The sequence below is a fragment of the Calidris pugnax genome, unplaced genomic scaffold, assembly GCF_001431845.1.
Source record: "Calidris pugnax isolate Ruff unplaced genomic scaffold, ASM143184v1 scaffold52, whole genome shotgun sequence".
Classification (NCBI taxonomy): Eukaryota; Metazoa; Chordata; class Aves; order Charadriiformes; family Scolopacidae; genus Calidris; species Calidris pugnax.
The window spans coordinates 3,823,412-3,840,017 of NW_015090811.1; the positions used below are offsets into that span (position 1 = coordinate 3,823,412).

At 40.6% G+C, this 16,606-nt stretch overlaps 1 protein-coding gene across 1 annotated transcript in view; it reads left to right on the plus strand.

The window, feature by feature from the left end:
- NAALADL2 (N-acetylated alpha-linked acidic dipeptidase-like 2) overlaps nt 1–16,606 on the plus strand; it is a 390,920-nt gene that overhangs the window by 94,401 nt on the left and 279,913 nt on the right. The window contains exon 2 of the mRNA XM_014938872.1: nt 11,035–11,536. Within this exon, the coding sequence (XP_014794358.1) occupies nt 11,035–11,536 (502 nt within the window). The remainder of the gene's footprint in view (nt 1–11,034; nt 11,537–16,606) is intronic.

The following is a 16,606-nucleotide window of genomic DNA, read 5'->3' on the forward strand; positions in this document are numbered from 1 at the left end:
GCTATATGTTTGTGGAATATGTCCTCTTTGTTCTTCTCATAATGCACACTTTGCTTATCTTCGGTTGCTAATGTCTCTAAATCAAAAAGTACTACAGCGTGAACAATTTAAGCTCTAACAGCTATGCACAAATCCTGGTCTATTCTAAAAGAACAGGAAGGTTTATTAAAAGTTCTTCCTCTAAAGCAGCTGATCTGTTTATTTTAGGTTGTGAAGTATGTATCGTGCTCCTCTCTAAGGTTTCTCAGTTCGTGGTCAAGAAGTATTATGTTTACTTCTTAAGAAATTACTGCCGTAACTTCATTAGTACAGACTAACAGTATTAATAAGCATTGCTCAGAGTTCAGCCTGATAGCAGTCTGTGATAAATTCTGCCTATAGAAAAGTTTGTCAAAAATGACTATAAGAGACAGACAATTGAGAGTTGAGGTAGTCTTTAGGATAATGGGTTTCTCTAGTTTGTTTAATGTAATACCCTCATCTTCATACATCTCAGCAGGGTGCAGGGATTTCCATAGTGATGATTGGGAGTCTATCAAAGAGGGGCTGAAGATAAAACCAGAGGCTGAGCAGCTCTGCCACTTCACACAAGGCTGTGGTCAGAGTCTGGTAGGACTTGGTTGAAACCAGCATTGAATCTTGCTGCTTTTTGTGACTTAATTCCAAAGGGGCTGACACCAAAGTGTAAGAAACCGTTTGTATTGCTGATATATAGAGCTTTACATGTAGATTTACTTCATCACAGATCTTAAACATGTTTGCAGAATGAGTGATACTCAACTAAAGGAACAAATTAATTTTTAATTTAAGATGTTTCCACACTGAACTCAGTGCTGGCTGATGCTGAAGGGCTGTGTCAAGAGTGGCAGAACTCTTGATGGAGTTATGCAGATGGAGGAGCGGAAGGCAGGGATGCTTCCTTTGATTTTTATCCACAGAAACCCACTGAAGATTCCTCTGTTGACCTGAACTAACACACCTTGGATTTTCTTTTAAAGAGAAATCATAAACTCGTTTCAGCATGTGGACGTTGGCGAATTCAGGATGCTGAATGTCACACCATGTTGACTATGTGTGAAATAACATGTTGTGATAAATTCACAGGAATTGTACACCATGCAAAATTGCACCTCCGGGCAAACTCAAATGACCAAACTCTGACATTTCTCAAACTTGACAGCTTATTTCAGTGGAGATTTAGAGAAAAAAAGGTCAAAGGACACCAAACATATTACTACTCCACTTCGCCTATAGCTATAGCAACACTAAATCTTCTAACGTTACATCTTATGGCAAATTAAGGTTTCCTCGTTTAGGTCCTAGAAACACAGGAGTAATGGCTTGAAGGCTTCGTGACCACAGTGTGTGGAAACAGCCTGGCATTGTATATATCATACGTGGGGTTGCTGGAGCTTAATGGCTTCAGCAAATGTCCCTTTGCCTTGCCGGGAGCGGAATCGGGACCGGGAAGGCGTGAATAGCTCGATTGCCTCCCGCCAGGAGCGCGGAGCATCGGTGTGCCTCGGCGTGTGTGTGTGTACGGGGGTATAAATGCGCTTTCATAAACACCTTCCCATCTCGGGTTGCAGTAGCCGTTGCCGTGGCAACGTCACTCCGTGTACTTGAGCTTTAACATTCCCGAGTTCACACAGAAAATAAATTTGGCGTGATTATGAAGTAAACTTGCTTGTTTTCTGAATTCTTTGGGTGCAGATCGTTGGAAAAAAGCGGAAAATTATGTTGGTGCCTTACTCCGTTTTCTGCTATAAACCATGCACAGAATCATTAAAGCTGTCATCTATCAAAATATAGTAAAATTCCAATAAAGCTAAATTGTAAATGTTGCCATCTTCAGCTTCATAATATATTATTTTTAGGGCTCCGTGACATTGTTGAAATTGATAAAACTCAATAAAACCCCACTGAGCAAGAAATGGAAAAAAAAATAAAATAATTCTATAAAATGTACCCTGAAATAAGGATTTATTATTTTTTTTTATAAGTACTGACCTATTTTTCTGCAGCAAGTTAAAAGACCACAGGATGGTGACAAACAGAAACATTTTATTCGAGTGTATCAGTATTTTAAATATATCGTTCAGAATGTGGTTTCACCTAAAAAAAATTGCTCATGAATTGAGACATTAGGTCTTCATATGTCGTGTGTATCTCTGATTTTCATGTGAAATCTTAGTAATAGGAGGATTTTTCTTCTGTAGCCAGGTAAGTTTGTGACATTTATCCTAAGGTTTGAAAACCAGCTTAGATCATCTGATCCAAGCAGGGGTCACGAGCGGTGTCCCCCACGCTCAGTACTGGGGCTGGTTCTCTTGAACGTCTTCATCAATGATGAGGATGAGGGGATTGAGTGCACCCTCAGTAAGTTTGCAGATGACACCAAGTTGGGTGGGAGTGTTGATATGCTTGAGGGTTGTTCTGCTTGAGGATCCCTCCTCCCCTTTGCAGAGGGATCTGGACAAGGCTGGATCAATGGGCTGAGGCCAACGGTGTGAGGTTCAACAAGGCCGAGTGCCGGCTCCTGCACTTGGGTCACAACCACCTACAGGCTGGAGCTGCCTGGCAGAAAAGGACCTGGGGGTGTTGGTCAACAGCCGGCTGAATACAAGCCAGCAGTGTGCCCAGGTGGCCAAGAAGGCCAACAGCATCCTGGCCTGTAGCAGGAATAGAGTGGCCAGCAGGAGCAGGGCAGTGATCGCCCCCCTGTACTTGGCACTGGTGAGGCCTCACCTCGAGTTCTGTGTCCAGTTTTGGGCCCCTCACCACAAAAAAGACATTGAGGGGCTCGAGTGTGTCCAGAGAAGGGCAATGGAGCTGGTGAGGGGTCTGGAGCACAAGTCTTGTGAGGAGCAGCTGAGGGAGCTGGGAGTGTTCAGCCTGGAGCAAAGGAGGCTGAGGGGAGACCTCGCTCTCTCCAGCTGCTTAAAAGGAAGTTGTAGAGGTGAGGATCAGTCTCTTCTCCCAAGTCAAAGGCACTAGAACAAGAGGAAACAGCCTCAAATTGTGCCAGGGGAGAATTAGGATGGATATTAGGAAAAATTTCTTCATAGAAAGAGTTACCAAGCATTGGAACAGGCTGCTCAGGGAGGTGATGGAATCACCATCCCTGTAAGTATTTAAAAGATGGGTAGACATGGTGCTGAGGGACATGGTTTAGGTTTTGGTTAGATTTCCTTTTAGAAGAGATTTGGGTGCAATTATTGTCTACAATCTCTGTTTTTACTGGTCTGCTGTGTGCTTTGTCCCCATATCAGGGCCAGATCCCTTCAGGGGACAGACTGAAATTGCCTGGCTGACTCATGTCTCTTATTTTTGGACTAGCCTAAGGTGAGGGAATCTTGGATCCCAGCTACTCCTGAGTCATCATTTTGGTTTTTGGTTTGTTCCTCCCCTCTCCCCCTGCCCCCCAACACCCTAGCAGAATGTGTTAATGTTTTCATTGCTAGATTTTGGCAATGATTGTTAAAAAACAGGAATGGAGTCCCTGTGTGCAATGAGGCCAGATTCCTGTTGGTAGCTCATCCATAAATGTGACCCCTTTGGGGTTTGGGGTTTTTTTATTTCTTTTTTTTTCTTTTTCCAAAAAAGACATGGGTTGAAATCAATACTACTTTGTAACATTGGTTTGCACATTTGAATTACAGTAGACTCCAATTAGCACGGTTTCTTAGAGTGCAGTAGCTTGCAAGGGTACTGTTCCCAAATTTTCAAAGTTAAAATCACTGAACTTTTTTGCAATAATTTAAATGTTCTTTGCTGTAATTAATGAGCAAAAAGATACTGAAAAATATCCAAGTGAAATGTTCCTAAACCAAGAACTGGCAATGTAAAAATTTCCAAAGCAGAAATGAGTCATATAAAATTAACTTTCTTAAGAACTGCTAGGGCCTGTTATTGCAGCTATTGCTGTCAGCATTTTCAAGTTAAACACCATTTACAATAGTCTTATTTCACATCAAATTCAACTATAAGCTTAAATGCAAATGCCCCAATAATAGTTTTTTGTCTTGGTAAAGCTTTGTGTTTTATTTCTTTCAGAGGCAATTATAATGTCTGGGGAAGCGTAATGCAAAAATATATTATTGATGAAAACTCGAATTTGGAAAAAAAGTACATGCAGGCAAAGTGAATACTGGGTTAGCATACAGGCAGCTGGTATGAGGAGAAATGGGAAAAGGGAAAAAATAAGGTGTTCAGAGAACAGTTTGGAGTGGGTTGATGGCTCTGCAAGAAGGGGAGGATGCTGGTCACCCCCCCACAGATCCCACTGGGTCTGAGGGGGCAGAGGACATCATCCAGGATCAAGTGGAAGCTGCAGTTTAAACCAGACTGTGGCTGAAACACGGGGTTTAATTTTTTCTTTAGTAGGAACTTATTCCTACTTTTTGCCAGTGCATCCCTTCTGAATGTATTTTGTTTGTTATAATTGTATAATGTCTCCAAAACAGGGATAAGAACTCAGGGACTTATTTTTTCTGAGGAACCCTTGGTGTCAGCTGGGCTTTCCCCTCTCCATCAGCTCTTGTGAAGAGAGAAGCCAAGGAGGAGATGGGGTGGCAGCTCCGGCTGCAGGGAAGGGAGAAGCGAGGGGCTTTTGGCAGGGGTGGGGAGGACAGGATCATTGTGGGGGAGCAGGGCCCAGCGGGATGGGGATGGGATGGCCAGGAGCTCAGGCAGAGGTGTGGGCAGCTGGCTGGGGCAGGAGGGGTTGGTGGTGGGGCTAAGAATGAAGATGTAGGACATTTCTTCCCCTTATACCATCATTGAATCATAAAATTGTCTAGGTTGGAAGGGACCTTTAAGATCATCTAGTCCAACCATCAACCTAACTCTGATAAAAACCATCACTAAACCACGTCACCTTGTTTAAGAACAGTGTGTAAACACATACACCACGCATCACTCCTGGTGCTGAGAGTCCTGTTTCTCCATCCACTTTTTTGCCTATAGAAACAGCACGATCCTGTCCAATGCCCTTCCCCACAACAGCGGGATCTGAGCATGGAGCCCAAAGTAAGGATGAGTGATTAATTGATGGGCTAAGGAACCAGTGGGGTGGGGGGCTTCTCCCTCCTTGTTTGAGACCGGTGGTTGCAGATGAGCATGGTAAGGAGTGAGCAGCTGGAATGGAGAGCTTTTACCCACCTGAGCTGGAGGGAAAAGCTGGTCTGAAAATGGAAGCAAAGGCAGCAGCACAGCACGTACCACAAGAAACTCACAGACTTCCTAACGGAGCCATTTGTACTGATCTGATTATGCTGCAGTTTTAATAAACCTCCTCGGTAGGCTATGCATATATCAGGGATGCTGTTAGCTACTAGAAGCTCAGTAAATATTTCTGAGTTTTGTTTCAGGCAAATAGGTATTTGCAAACGAAATGGCGAGGGCCTTTTGGCAGGGGTGGGGAGGACAGGATCGTTGTGGGGGAGCAAGGCCCAGCGGGATGGGGATGGGATGGCCAGGAGCTCAGGCAGAGGCGGGGGCAGCTGGCTGGGGCAGGAGGGGTTGGTGGTGGGGCTAAGAATGAAGATGTAGGACGTTTCTTCCCCTTATACCATCATTGAATCATAAAATTCTCTAGGTTGGAAGGGACCTTTAAGATCATCTAGTCCAACCATCAACCTAACTCTGATAAAAACCATCACTAAACCACGTCACCTTGTTTAAGAACAGTGTGTAAACACATACACCACGCATCACTCCTGGTGCTGAGAGTCCTGTTTCTCCATCCACTTTTTTGCCTATAGAAACAGCACGATCCTGTCCAATGCCCTTCCCCACAACAGCGGGATCTGAGCATGGAGCCCAAAGTAAGGATGAGTGATTAATTGATGGGCTAAGGAACCAGTGGGGTGGGGGGCTTCTCCCTCCTTGTTTGAGACCGATGGTTGCAGATGAGCATGGTAAGGAGTGAGCAGCTGGAATGGAGAGCTTTTACCCACCTGAGCTGGAGGGAAAAGCTGGTCTGAAAATGGAAGCAAAGGCAGCAGCACAGCACGTACCACAAGAAACTCACAGACTTCCTAACGGAGCCATTTGTACTGATCTGATTATGCTGCAGTTTTAATAAACCTCCTCGGTAGGCTATGCATATATCAGGGATGCTGTTAGCTACTAGAAGCTCAGTAAATATTTCTGAGTTTTGTTTCAGGCAAATAGGTATTTGCAAACCAAACATGTCTGAGGATGGAAAAGATCTATGTTCGCAATACATGCCCAGCATATTAGAGACCAGCTGAGTCTGCCTCATCTTTATGTGATAGTTGTCTGCTGGGTGAGAAGGAGCTTCCTGGCAATTCTTCTTCCTCTTACTTAGGAAGAGGGAAGTTTCTCCTAGAAACTTAAAATTTTCTGAAAAGGCAGCAGGTAAATACATACCTGTGTACCTGTGCACGCCTGGATGGCCCAGGATGTTCTAGCTACAGGAGAGATGGGGAGGGACTCTTATCAGGGAGTGGAGTGATAGGATGAGGGGTAATGGTTTTAAGCTGGAAGAGGGGAGATATAGATTAGATATTAAGAAGAAATTCTTTATTTTGAGGGTGGTGAGACGTTGGAACAGGTTGCCCAGAGAAGCTGTGGCTGCCCCATCCCTGGAGGGGTTCAAGGCCAGGCTGGATGGGGCTTGGAGCAACCTGGTCTGGTGGGAGATGTCCCTCCCCAGGGCAGGGGGGTGGAACTGGATGTGGATGTAAGTTTTGTCATTTAATTTTATACGGTGGTTGTGCAGAGTGAAAGGAACTTGCTTGTCCTATTGTAACTGCGCTGGTTGCCAAGCCCACATCCCAAACGTGAGGGAAGGGAGAAATCATTACTGCAGAAAATAAAGGAAGCGATGATGGAAATGCCACATTATTTCCTTAATTACAGTGTGGTGTAATGTTGCTGTTGACAAGGGCATCTTAATCTCTTCTCCAAACAACTTTTGTCAGGGATTTATAACTCTCAAGAAATTTGTCTAGGCCTGAAACTTGGCTTCGTCTCATTTAACAAAGTACTAAATTGTTGTCATATACGCTTTAAACACTTGTATGTGCGGTGGGTGTTGATTTCTGCAGTAAGTACAGCTATTTGCCCTTCAAACAGGTGACATTGTACCTGCTTTGGGGGTTTGCCTAGGAGCAAAAAGATTACTAGGGCTTAAAGCAAACACACTATGTATAAGGGATACCGAGAAGAAAATCAAAATGAAAGAACCTTTAAAATGAGATTAGCCAACAAGCCTGGATTTCTGGTTTTGTGACAACACAAAGAAGCCACAATGGCTTTAGTACAATTCCTGGATAATATATGCCTTTTCAGTAATGAACACTAAATGCCCCAAGGCGGCATTGGCTATGGGCAGCATGTGAACACTTGCCACTCTTACCGCTGTGAACGAGCCTGCTAATTGTCTCTGCTATTTATAGACTGGATTAAACAACTACTGCACTGGTCATGCAGAATTTACTGTAATATATTCATATTGGTCTTTCCATGTTGGTTTCCTAAAATATTCATTGTGGAGGTATTGGGGAGCGGTAGGGATACAGATGCAGCACTTTTCATGTAGTCCTTTTCATATAGTTTTCAGAGGCTTCATTGAGAAGGGTTTCAAGTAGAAAAGCAATTGCAAAAAAAAAGTTTTTGGTTGTTTCCTAACAAAATGTACTCATCAGGATGTAATTGCATTATTTTTAAGATCAAGGAACAGGTAAATAGTTTTGAAATGGGCTCATTAAGTGATCTGATACAGCTGACTCTCCTGATTTCTGGTGTACAGTTAATTGAAAGGATAATTAGCATTGATTTGGTACCTCTCTACAAACGTTCTCCCCACAAGTAAGTGGAAGTATAGAAATGCACATCAACTTTATTGGTCATCAGCCTGGCTCTGTCCAGTATTCCAGAGTTTACGATCCCTTTTGCTGTCCCCATAGAATGGCTTTAAAGCTCGCTTGGTGCCCATTCAGACTTCTGGTGTTTTGCAGTCACTCTTTTATCTTTATAATAAAACATGTATTTAACAACAATTAAATGCTGGAACAGCTTGCTGGCAGATGGGGTGGATTTTCTATCTCCTGAAGTTTTCAAAAGTGTTTTTCAAAAATATGTTCATTTTACGGTCTGTGTTACAGAGAAGACTGAACTTAGAGTATCATAGTGATTTTTCTTGACTTCATAGTTTTTTCAAAAATATGTTCATATTATGGTCTGTGTTACAGAGAAGACTGAACTACAGTATCATAGTGATTTTTCTTGACTTCATAGTTTGTCTGTTTTTCTATTTTCTTTTGTTTTACTCTGTGTGGCATTTTCTTTATCCTTCTAATTCCTACCTAAAATTACATTTATTATGTAATCTCTAAGTCACTTCTACTTCCTTGACCAGCGAAATACTAAATATAACTGATGATATAGATGACATGGCACAAATGATTTGTGCCTTGAGAATCAGGAGATCCCCTTCTAAAATCAGTGTTGGCACAGTTAAATACACTGCGGGCCCTATTCCCACATACTTCGTGGTAAATTATGCTGTGTCCTTACATTAAAATAATGGACTTTAATGATATTAGTAGAATAGATGGAGACTGGGGGTTACTCTTGCATTGTTAATGTTCTTTAACTAAAGCACACACGTTGCCAAGAAGTTCCCATACACCAAAGCCAGGGATCAAATATAAAACGGAATTGAATATTGATTTTTGGTTTACTTCATGTAGTTGTTTGGGTTTTTTTCCTGGAGTGAGGTAACTGGTTTTGGTGCTTTATATGAAAATTGAATTGCAGAGATACTAAGCTGGGGGATGTGGTTACCACTCATCTGAGTTAACAACCATTTAAAGTAATTTCATAGGATTTTTTTATTATGTGCTTATGCGTAGATTTAAATAACCTTTATTATTACACTCCATTGAACAATAGCACACATTTTTAAAATGTCATAAATGCAGAGAAAACTTAACTACCACGGATGTGCAGTGGTCACCATTTATACGTGCAGCAAGATTAATATTTGCCATGTAACTGCATCTGAAAAACTGCCTTAACTCCTATTCTATGGGTAATATTGTTGTAATCTGATATGTGTTTATTTATTTGGCTAGAGCAGTTTGTTGTATGACTAGCAATTCTTGAGTCAAAATTATGTATTTATGGAATACAGTAATGATTTGTTTTGCTTTCAAAGGAGAAAACGCTTGCCTTTAATTTCTAATAAAAAGCAGCATGAAATGCAGTGGGGAAAAATGAGGTTGTTGGGCAGTTGTTATTATCTAGTAGTGATGTTTTGCAAATGAATGCCTCCGCCAACCAAACAGGAGAGTGAAAGGGCAGATAAATAATTTGAAAATTGCTTAGCTCAATTTTCCAGAGCAGATAAATAAATCACTCGATGTCCAGTTGGTGCTTGGGAAGAAGCTGGGTGCACCCAGGGATCAATTCTGGGGCTGGTATTATGAAAGATTAATAAATCACTCGGTGTCCAATTGGTGCTTGGGAAGAAGCTGGGTGCACCAGGGATCAATTCTGGGGCTGGTATTATGAAATATCTCCCTTGCCAACCTGGGTGAGGAGACAATGTGATCATTCTAGCCTCTGTCGCTTCCCCTGTATATAGAAAAAATTGGACTGTGGGCAGAGCATTGATTTGCAAAATAGATACAATAGCTACCCTTGAAACACGTACCTCAAGTGTGGGCTCTCTTGACTGTTCCTGGACTGCCTGACAGTTATGGGCAAGGGATATTTGTACGGCTGTACGAGGAAATAGGATCTGAAAATTGGTATTATAGAGAGGAAGACAGTCTGTCAGTGGACAATAGGCTGTTTCATTATATCAATGCTTTCTAACGGTTTGCTCTCTTCAGAGAGCTTCTAAAAGCTAAATTCTATTTTGCCATTAGAGTAGGTTCATCTATTATGTGGCCTCAATAATGTTTTGTAGAAGTAAGTCTCAGAGAAAGAAAATGCCTGAAAATGTAAAACCGGAGGGATAATGCAGTGTTGTAGGTGTCAGTCTGATATCCATCACTGTGAGAGGTTTAATGTCGTTATCTTCATTTTATTCTAATTGATGAGTGAGTCTGATGTTTGAAAAGCCCTAAATTACAGATGCTTATGTGATGGAGTAGCTATTGTCAAAGTATGGAGGGAAACGGCACCCTATTGTTGCAGTCTGTTAAAAATGATTTGTTGAAAATTGACTTTGAATGTTTGTACTGGAGGTCAGAGTTCCCTTCAGAGGGCTCATACTTCCATAGAAATATCTAGAAGTGCCGCAGATATGCCTTGCCATTAAAGGAATGATTTTGATATAAATACTTACCTGGCAGTGCTTTTGATTCATTAAAATGGGAAAAATAAGTGGAGCAAAACAGCTGGGACAATTTCTAAGTAAATTCATCAGTCATTCAGGAACTATGCATTTAAAATACCTCTAAATAATAGAATGCTCCATCTAAATGGAAGCCTTTTATTGATGTGTAAGTACAGTGTCACCCTGAAATTTCTTTTTTAACTTATCATTTCCTTGTGTCTAGAAACAGATCAGGCAAGTTATATTATTTCTACCTTTTCAACTTATTTTTAACAGCATTATTTTGTATGGTGTGTGAAATGAAATTGATACACACAGTTGTTAAGCTTTAAATTTACTTTCAGGTAACAAATAATTGCTTTGGAAACTGCGCCTCTGCTCAACTTTTTAATATTATCCTGGGGACTGCCGAAATAATAGGATAACTTTTGTGTTTTGCTATTGTCACTTGAAAAATCCCCTTTATTCATATTCTTGCAATATATTATATTCCTTTAAATGTCTTCTTTCACATCTGACGATGGTCATGGGACTGCTGATCCTACAGAAGAAGACAGGACGATGGAAACAGGGAAAGAGAAATACTGAAGAACGCAGTTTTTGCTTTTTATCATATATTAGTTTCTCATGGGTTTACAAAGAATAAATTGTCTATGTGGACATAAGGAAACAAACATTTATGTTTGTTTGTTTGTTTTTTAATTTTGTTTTCACAGAGAAAAAGATGGCCTATCACAAAGTGAACGCGGACCAGAGAGCACAGGGGCACTCTCCGTACCTTGACAACGATGAGCTCCAAGCCACGGCGCTGGAACTGGAATGGGACATGGAAAAAGAGCTGGAGGAGCCCGGCTTTGACCATTTCCGACTGGGTGGTGGGGCCCAACATCATGTGGGAAACTCACAGAGCCCTGACCTTGATCTCGAGCCCATCCAGCCGTCGTCTTCTCCAAAGGGAAGATTCCAGCGGCTTCAGGAAGACCCCGACTACATCTCCCACTATACGAGACAGGCACCAAAGAGCAACCGCTGCAATTCTTTTCGGATACTGAAAGTCTTTTGCACTGCTTTGATTTTATTTATTTTTGGAATTGTGATAGGATATTACGCACGGAAGAAATGCCCTTCTCCCCCAACATCTCAAGAACCAAATAACCGTCATATCTACCATGAGATCCTCAAGGAAATCAAAGCTGAAAACATTGAAAGGATTTACAGGTATGTACCTTGAGGTGTTTTTGTCCAAGTGCACTCAGATGCTGATGTTAAGTGATCCATTTTATGTGGAATCTTATTTGCAAACCTTGACTTTTTCTTTGTGTTGAGTTTTCTCATGGTGCTTGGCAAGGTTTCGTAAACCTATATGAAACTAGAGTAATTTTTAACAACATGGATTCGTGTTAGTCATTCTAGTTTTTGCTTTAAGAATATTTTATTGCTAAATACATTAATATTAGCTTTAATGTATGTGAATTGAAAGAAGTGGGTAATTCAAAGTGAATTGAAATATAGCTGATAGACCAGCCGTCCTAGATCCAGTCAATTGTCAAATAACTTGGTCAAAAAACAAGATTTCAGATGATGTTTTCTACTATTTGATTCTCTCAGAAATCCTTCTCTACTGTCATGCAAATAAGTGAATCCTGGCTTTTGTTCTTCAGTCTATACAGTGAAGGAAACCTTTAGTCTGCATGGGTAGGTTTAGGAGGGAAAAACTGAACTCTGAAAGACTGTGATTTCTTTCTTTTTTTCTTTAATACCTGTTTTTTGAATATAAAATGTTCTAAAATATCTACTGACTGGGTTTGATTTTATTGGTTTTTTTCTTCTGTGTGGAATCTTTTCACTGCTTTGAAAGTTTATATAACACGTTTGTGTCAGAGTATAATCACTTTTCTGTAGCAGCGAATATGGAAGAAACTAGGTTTTCCTGCCAACTTTTGAAAATTATTTCTGTATAGGGGGGGTGGATAAGCTTATTTGTGGCTTCTGGAACTGCAAGTTCCTTTTTCATGATAAAGGAAACACATTGCAGATTTTTTTAACTGTACCAGTTCAGAAGCAAAAGACCCTACATGCAATACCTGAGGTTAGAAAGGATTGTTGTCATGGACGTCCAAAGAGTTGTTCTTGAGCAAATCAGAAATACATTGAAAGCAACTGCAGAAGTCTTCTAAGATAATTTGTCTTTTATTATATTTGCTAAGCCAAGCCTAAGATCCTGAAGCAATACCGTGTTTTGAGCCAACGGTGTTACTAAATTCAGTGGTAAAAATGGGTATGAAGGTTTTCATGTCAGTTTTCATGCGCTGAAGTGACTCTACTACATACAAATCAAATTTTTTTCATAATGGGGAAGGGTACAGGTGATGAAAAATGTTGACTCCAGAAAAAAATTAACCTCTTTGTCTTCTCAGAGAGTAAATTGAACTGAATTCTGTCATTAGGCTTAGTCAGGAATAAAGTATTGAAATAAGCTAAGCCCTACCGGTTGGGTATTACACAAATTAAAGCAAATTGCAGAGAACTCTTGTTGGTCTCAGGATAATACTCCAGTTCTTTGTGTTCAGGGACTGGGAATCGCTTGCCATTTTACTGTTTCAAAGAGTGGTTTAAAAATATCCCTCTTCAAACTCTTCATCACTTTTCAAAGTACTTCAGCTAGCGATTAGGATATTAGTGAGAATCAGGATTTCAGGTAAAAGGAATTATATGAATACTTTGTAACTTAAAATCTTATGGAGTTGCTATCCTTTAATTAACATAATTCTTAGCATTTGGTAATTTGGTAATTATTTTCTACCTAATAGCATGATCTTAATAAATGTCATCAAGCATCAATTTTAGCTACCTATCCATTCAATATATTAATACATAATCAATGTTTTTAGTATACTGCGTTACACACAAGGTTTTTCCTAACCCAACATTTTGATCTGAGACAGCTTTTATCCCTTGTTGTGTTTTGTTGCTTTCCCTCAACATCTGTTTGGCAAGAGTCAGAGCTACTGCAATGAAACCCGTGTCTGTGTAGCCCCACAGATATGGAACATGCAACATATGTTGCTTGGAAAAAAAACAAAAAACAAACCCCAAACCTGACAAAATCAATATTTGTTGTTGTGATACTTCTTTCAATATAATATACTTCGAGTTACTACAACTAAGTGGCAGCTGCTTAGCTTGCAATTTCTAAATGTTGCTGAGAATGACGTCAATTTAATTTTCTTAGTTTACTACTTAGATCAGGCTCAATAATGGTAAGAGATTTTGCTAACAGTCCTGATAAAGGAGAAAAACGTATAGAAGGCACAGTGGTGCCAATCACATCACCCAAACAGACATCGCCTTAATGTGCTTGGAGGTCTGGGGTGGGAACTTCCTATTGGGATGAAATCTGCTGCAGGCAGAGGAAGCTTTGAGGATTGGGACCTTCTGGGCTTCTAAAGAGGTTGCCAAAAGTGTACTGGGGCACTTGTGTTGATTTTGCTGGGGTTTGGACTGGATTCTGTGGGAGTTGAAGGAAGCCTCTCTGCCAGTCTGTGCTAGGAATGGAGGATCCTGTGGGATAACAGCAGTTTGTCTGCACAGTTTGCTGAACTGGGAGATGCAGGCATTCCTGTCCACCTTCTCCATTGGAGCGTGGTGGTGAGAGCTCATATACTGGTTTTCTGTCAGTCCTGTACTGGCCATCCCCATCAGCAGACATACTAGAAGTCAGTAGGTAAGAAAAGCCAGTGTTGGCTTTTATTCCTTCAAATTTGCACCTTTCTTCCCATGAAACATCAATGCTACAGAAATTCAGTGCAATTTAGCACAGTTGTAATTACTGGCCTTGGCCAAGTTGCCTAATTAATGCTACAGCCTAAGTAAAGATTATCTCTGTAAGCCTTTTTGACCTCCCCACCCCCTGTAGGGAAGTGCTTACAATGTTGACGATAAAAAGTAGAAATGAGTTTTCTCCTGATGTTTCAGAGAGGACTCAGGTTGTCGGAGGTGCTGGAAGGGGGGAAAGAGGTCACCACAAAAACCTGAAGAGTTTTCCTTACCCTGTTCATGGGGCTTTATGTGCTGTAAAAAAATTAGGATGAATATTGTTAATAGTATTCAATCAGTAAATCTTAGATTTTTAGGAGCGTGAGTAGTAAATTTGCTCATATAAGTATTTAGAGAAACAACCAGCTCCATAGATGGGCAGAGTCAGAACTGGTAAAAACAGGTAAAAAAAGGTAAAAACATAATTCTGCAAACATCACTCAGCTGATGGGAATGCAGTAGTGTTCTGTCTGCTTGTGCCGCGTATATGACTTCTCTTCGGTTTTCTTTTGGAAGATATATGAAAAGGTTTTTAGTTCAAGCCTGGTGTAACTTAGCTCCCACAAGCCTTCAGGGTGAACATAAAAAGGGCATAAATCCCACATCCAAAAGAGAGCAGGTAGGAGTCGAGATACAGAAGACCTCGGGCGCTGTTTAAAATTATATCCGTAACCAGCAGAACGTACCAGGGCAACACAGATGGACAAAGCTGGTAAAATTTATAGGCTGGAAGTAGATGGTCTCCTGGGACAGCGGGGTTGAGACTCCATGGCATGGTTGAGTTCTCGGAGCCCTTTTAGAGTGAGCGTGTCAAGAGGGCATTAGCTGGAGAGAAGTCATCTGTGCTTGGAGTCGTGCTCCCTGCGGAATGTGTCTGTAGCTCCCCAATATAATGCTGAGAATAGGAAAACCCCTGTTTTCAAACATGATGAATGCGTGGAGGTGTGGAAGTCTCTAAAGTCTATAATAAATGCTTAAGGTCGTAAGAGGCAGACTTTCAAAAATACAGAAACACCCAGCAATTCTGCCAAGCGCACTGCTGAACTCTCAAAAGTAAACGAGCCCGATATTCAATGAAAACTGTCATTTTTAAGCTACTTCTTAAAACGGGACTCAGATTTCTAGTATCATTTAAGTGCATTTGAAAATTCAGCTGGTTTTTGCTCCTCGCTGTATATAAAAAGAGGGATGGTAAAGATGTATATCCTGTTGTGCATCTGCTAGATGCAAGTTAGCTAGCCAATGGGTAGGTTTTTATTTTACTTCCCCAAATTAAAGACAAGTGTGCAATTTGTGCTGTGAAGTGTCCTCTCTGCCTCATGGCTGATTTTTTTCTTACTGTAACTTTGGGACAAGACAAGGGAAGAAAATCTGAGAAACCCTGGTCTGGAGTTAGAGGGAGCAATGTCACTGACTTCAAGGTTACTGTCACCAACTGCCAAGGTTGTGGTTTTGGTCATCATAGATGTTGTTAAGCTTTTATATTTTAGAATAGTAAACAGTTGAGTTTTGTGCAAACTGAACTTTGATGAGTATTTTCAGTTAAGGTTTGAGTTGAATATTAATAATAAAATCTAAAGGGACAAGGTAATGAAGGCACAAAAAGTAGCAGAAATACAGTCTCTTCAAAGATCTCTAATATTGTAATAATTACTGCTCTCCAACTTGGCGTCTTTTTCTTAAAGCAAATGCATCATGTTGCATGTTTAACAATGCAGAGCATTTCAGTAAAGGAAATAGGAAAGGTAGTATTTTTATTTTATATGAGATTATTTCATTATTGTTTTTCCAAAACCAGGTAAAAAATGAAACAATCCTAATTTGTTTGGCGAATTTGGGGCTATCCTATTTATTTTATAGGAAGTTAGAATTCTGAGGTTGACTTCTGTAAATTAAACTGCTAAACAAAGATTCGTGTTGAATAGTAAGTGTAAAGAAAAGCAGACAGTTTTGATGTTGATGATAATTCTAACTATGCCTTATTTATCAGAATAGTTAATTATCTCAAACACAATTTTAAAAATAATAATACTCTTCTGTGGTTGTTGAGAGGAGTTACACAGTATGTCTTGGTTACTGTCAGGTTCATGGTCCTCTTGGATACATTTTTCCCTGCCACAGACTTTGCTTTGCTCTTCACCCAGTCTACAGAGAGCTCCAACGTTTCAGCTCTGCTTTTTATCCTGTATATTCTCACCGAAATGTTTTCTTCACTATGGTTTTTTCACCCCCCTCAAGCAATAGGGAGGTTTAAATCCCTTTGTAATACATCTAGTTGTAACTAACTGTCCTTTGGAGGCATCTCTGTGCCTCCTTCCAGCTGGTAATATCACCTGCAGAAAGTCACAAATCCAGCTCTGGCAAGAATTGATTTGTCACCGGTGCCTGGTGCCATCCATAACTTAAGCTTAATCCTTCAAAGGGCTTTGGGAGGGTAGACAGCAGTGGCTCTCCTGTGTGATCATGGCCAAA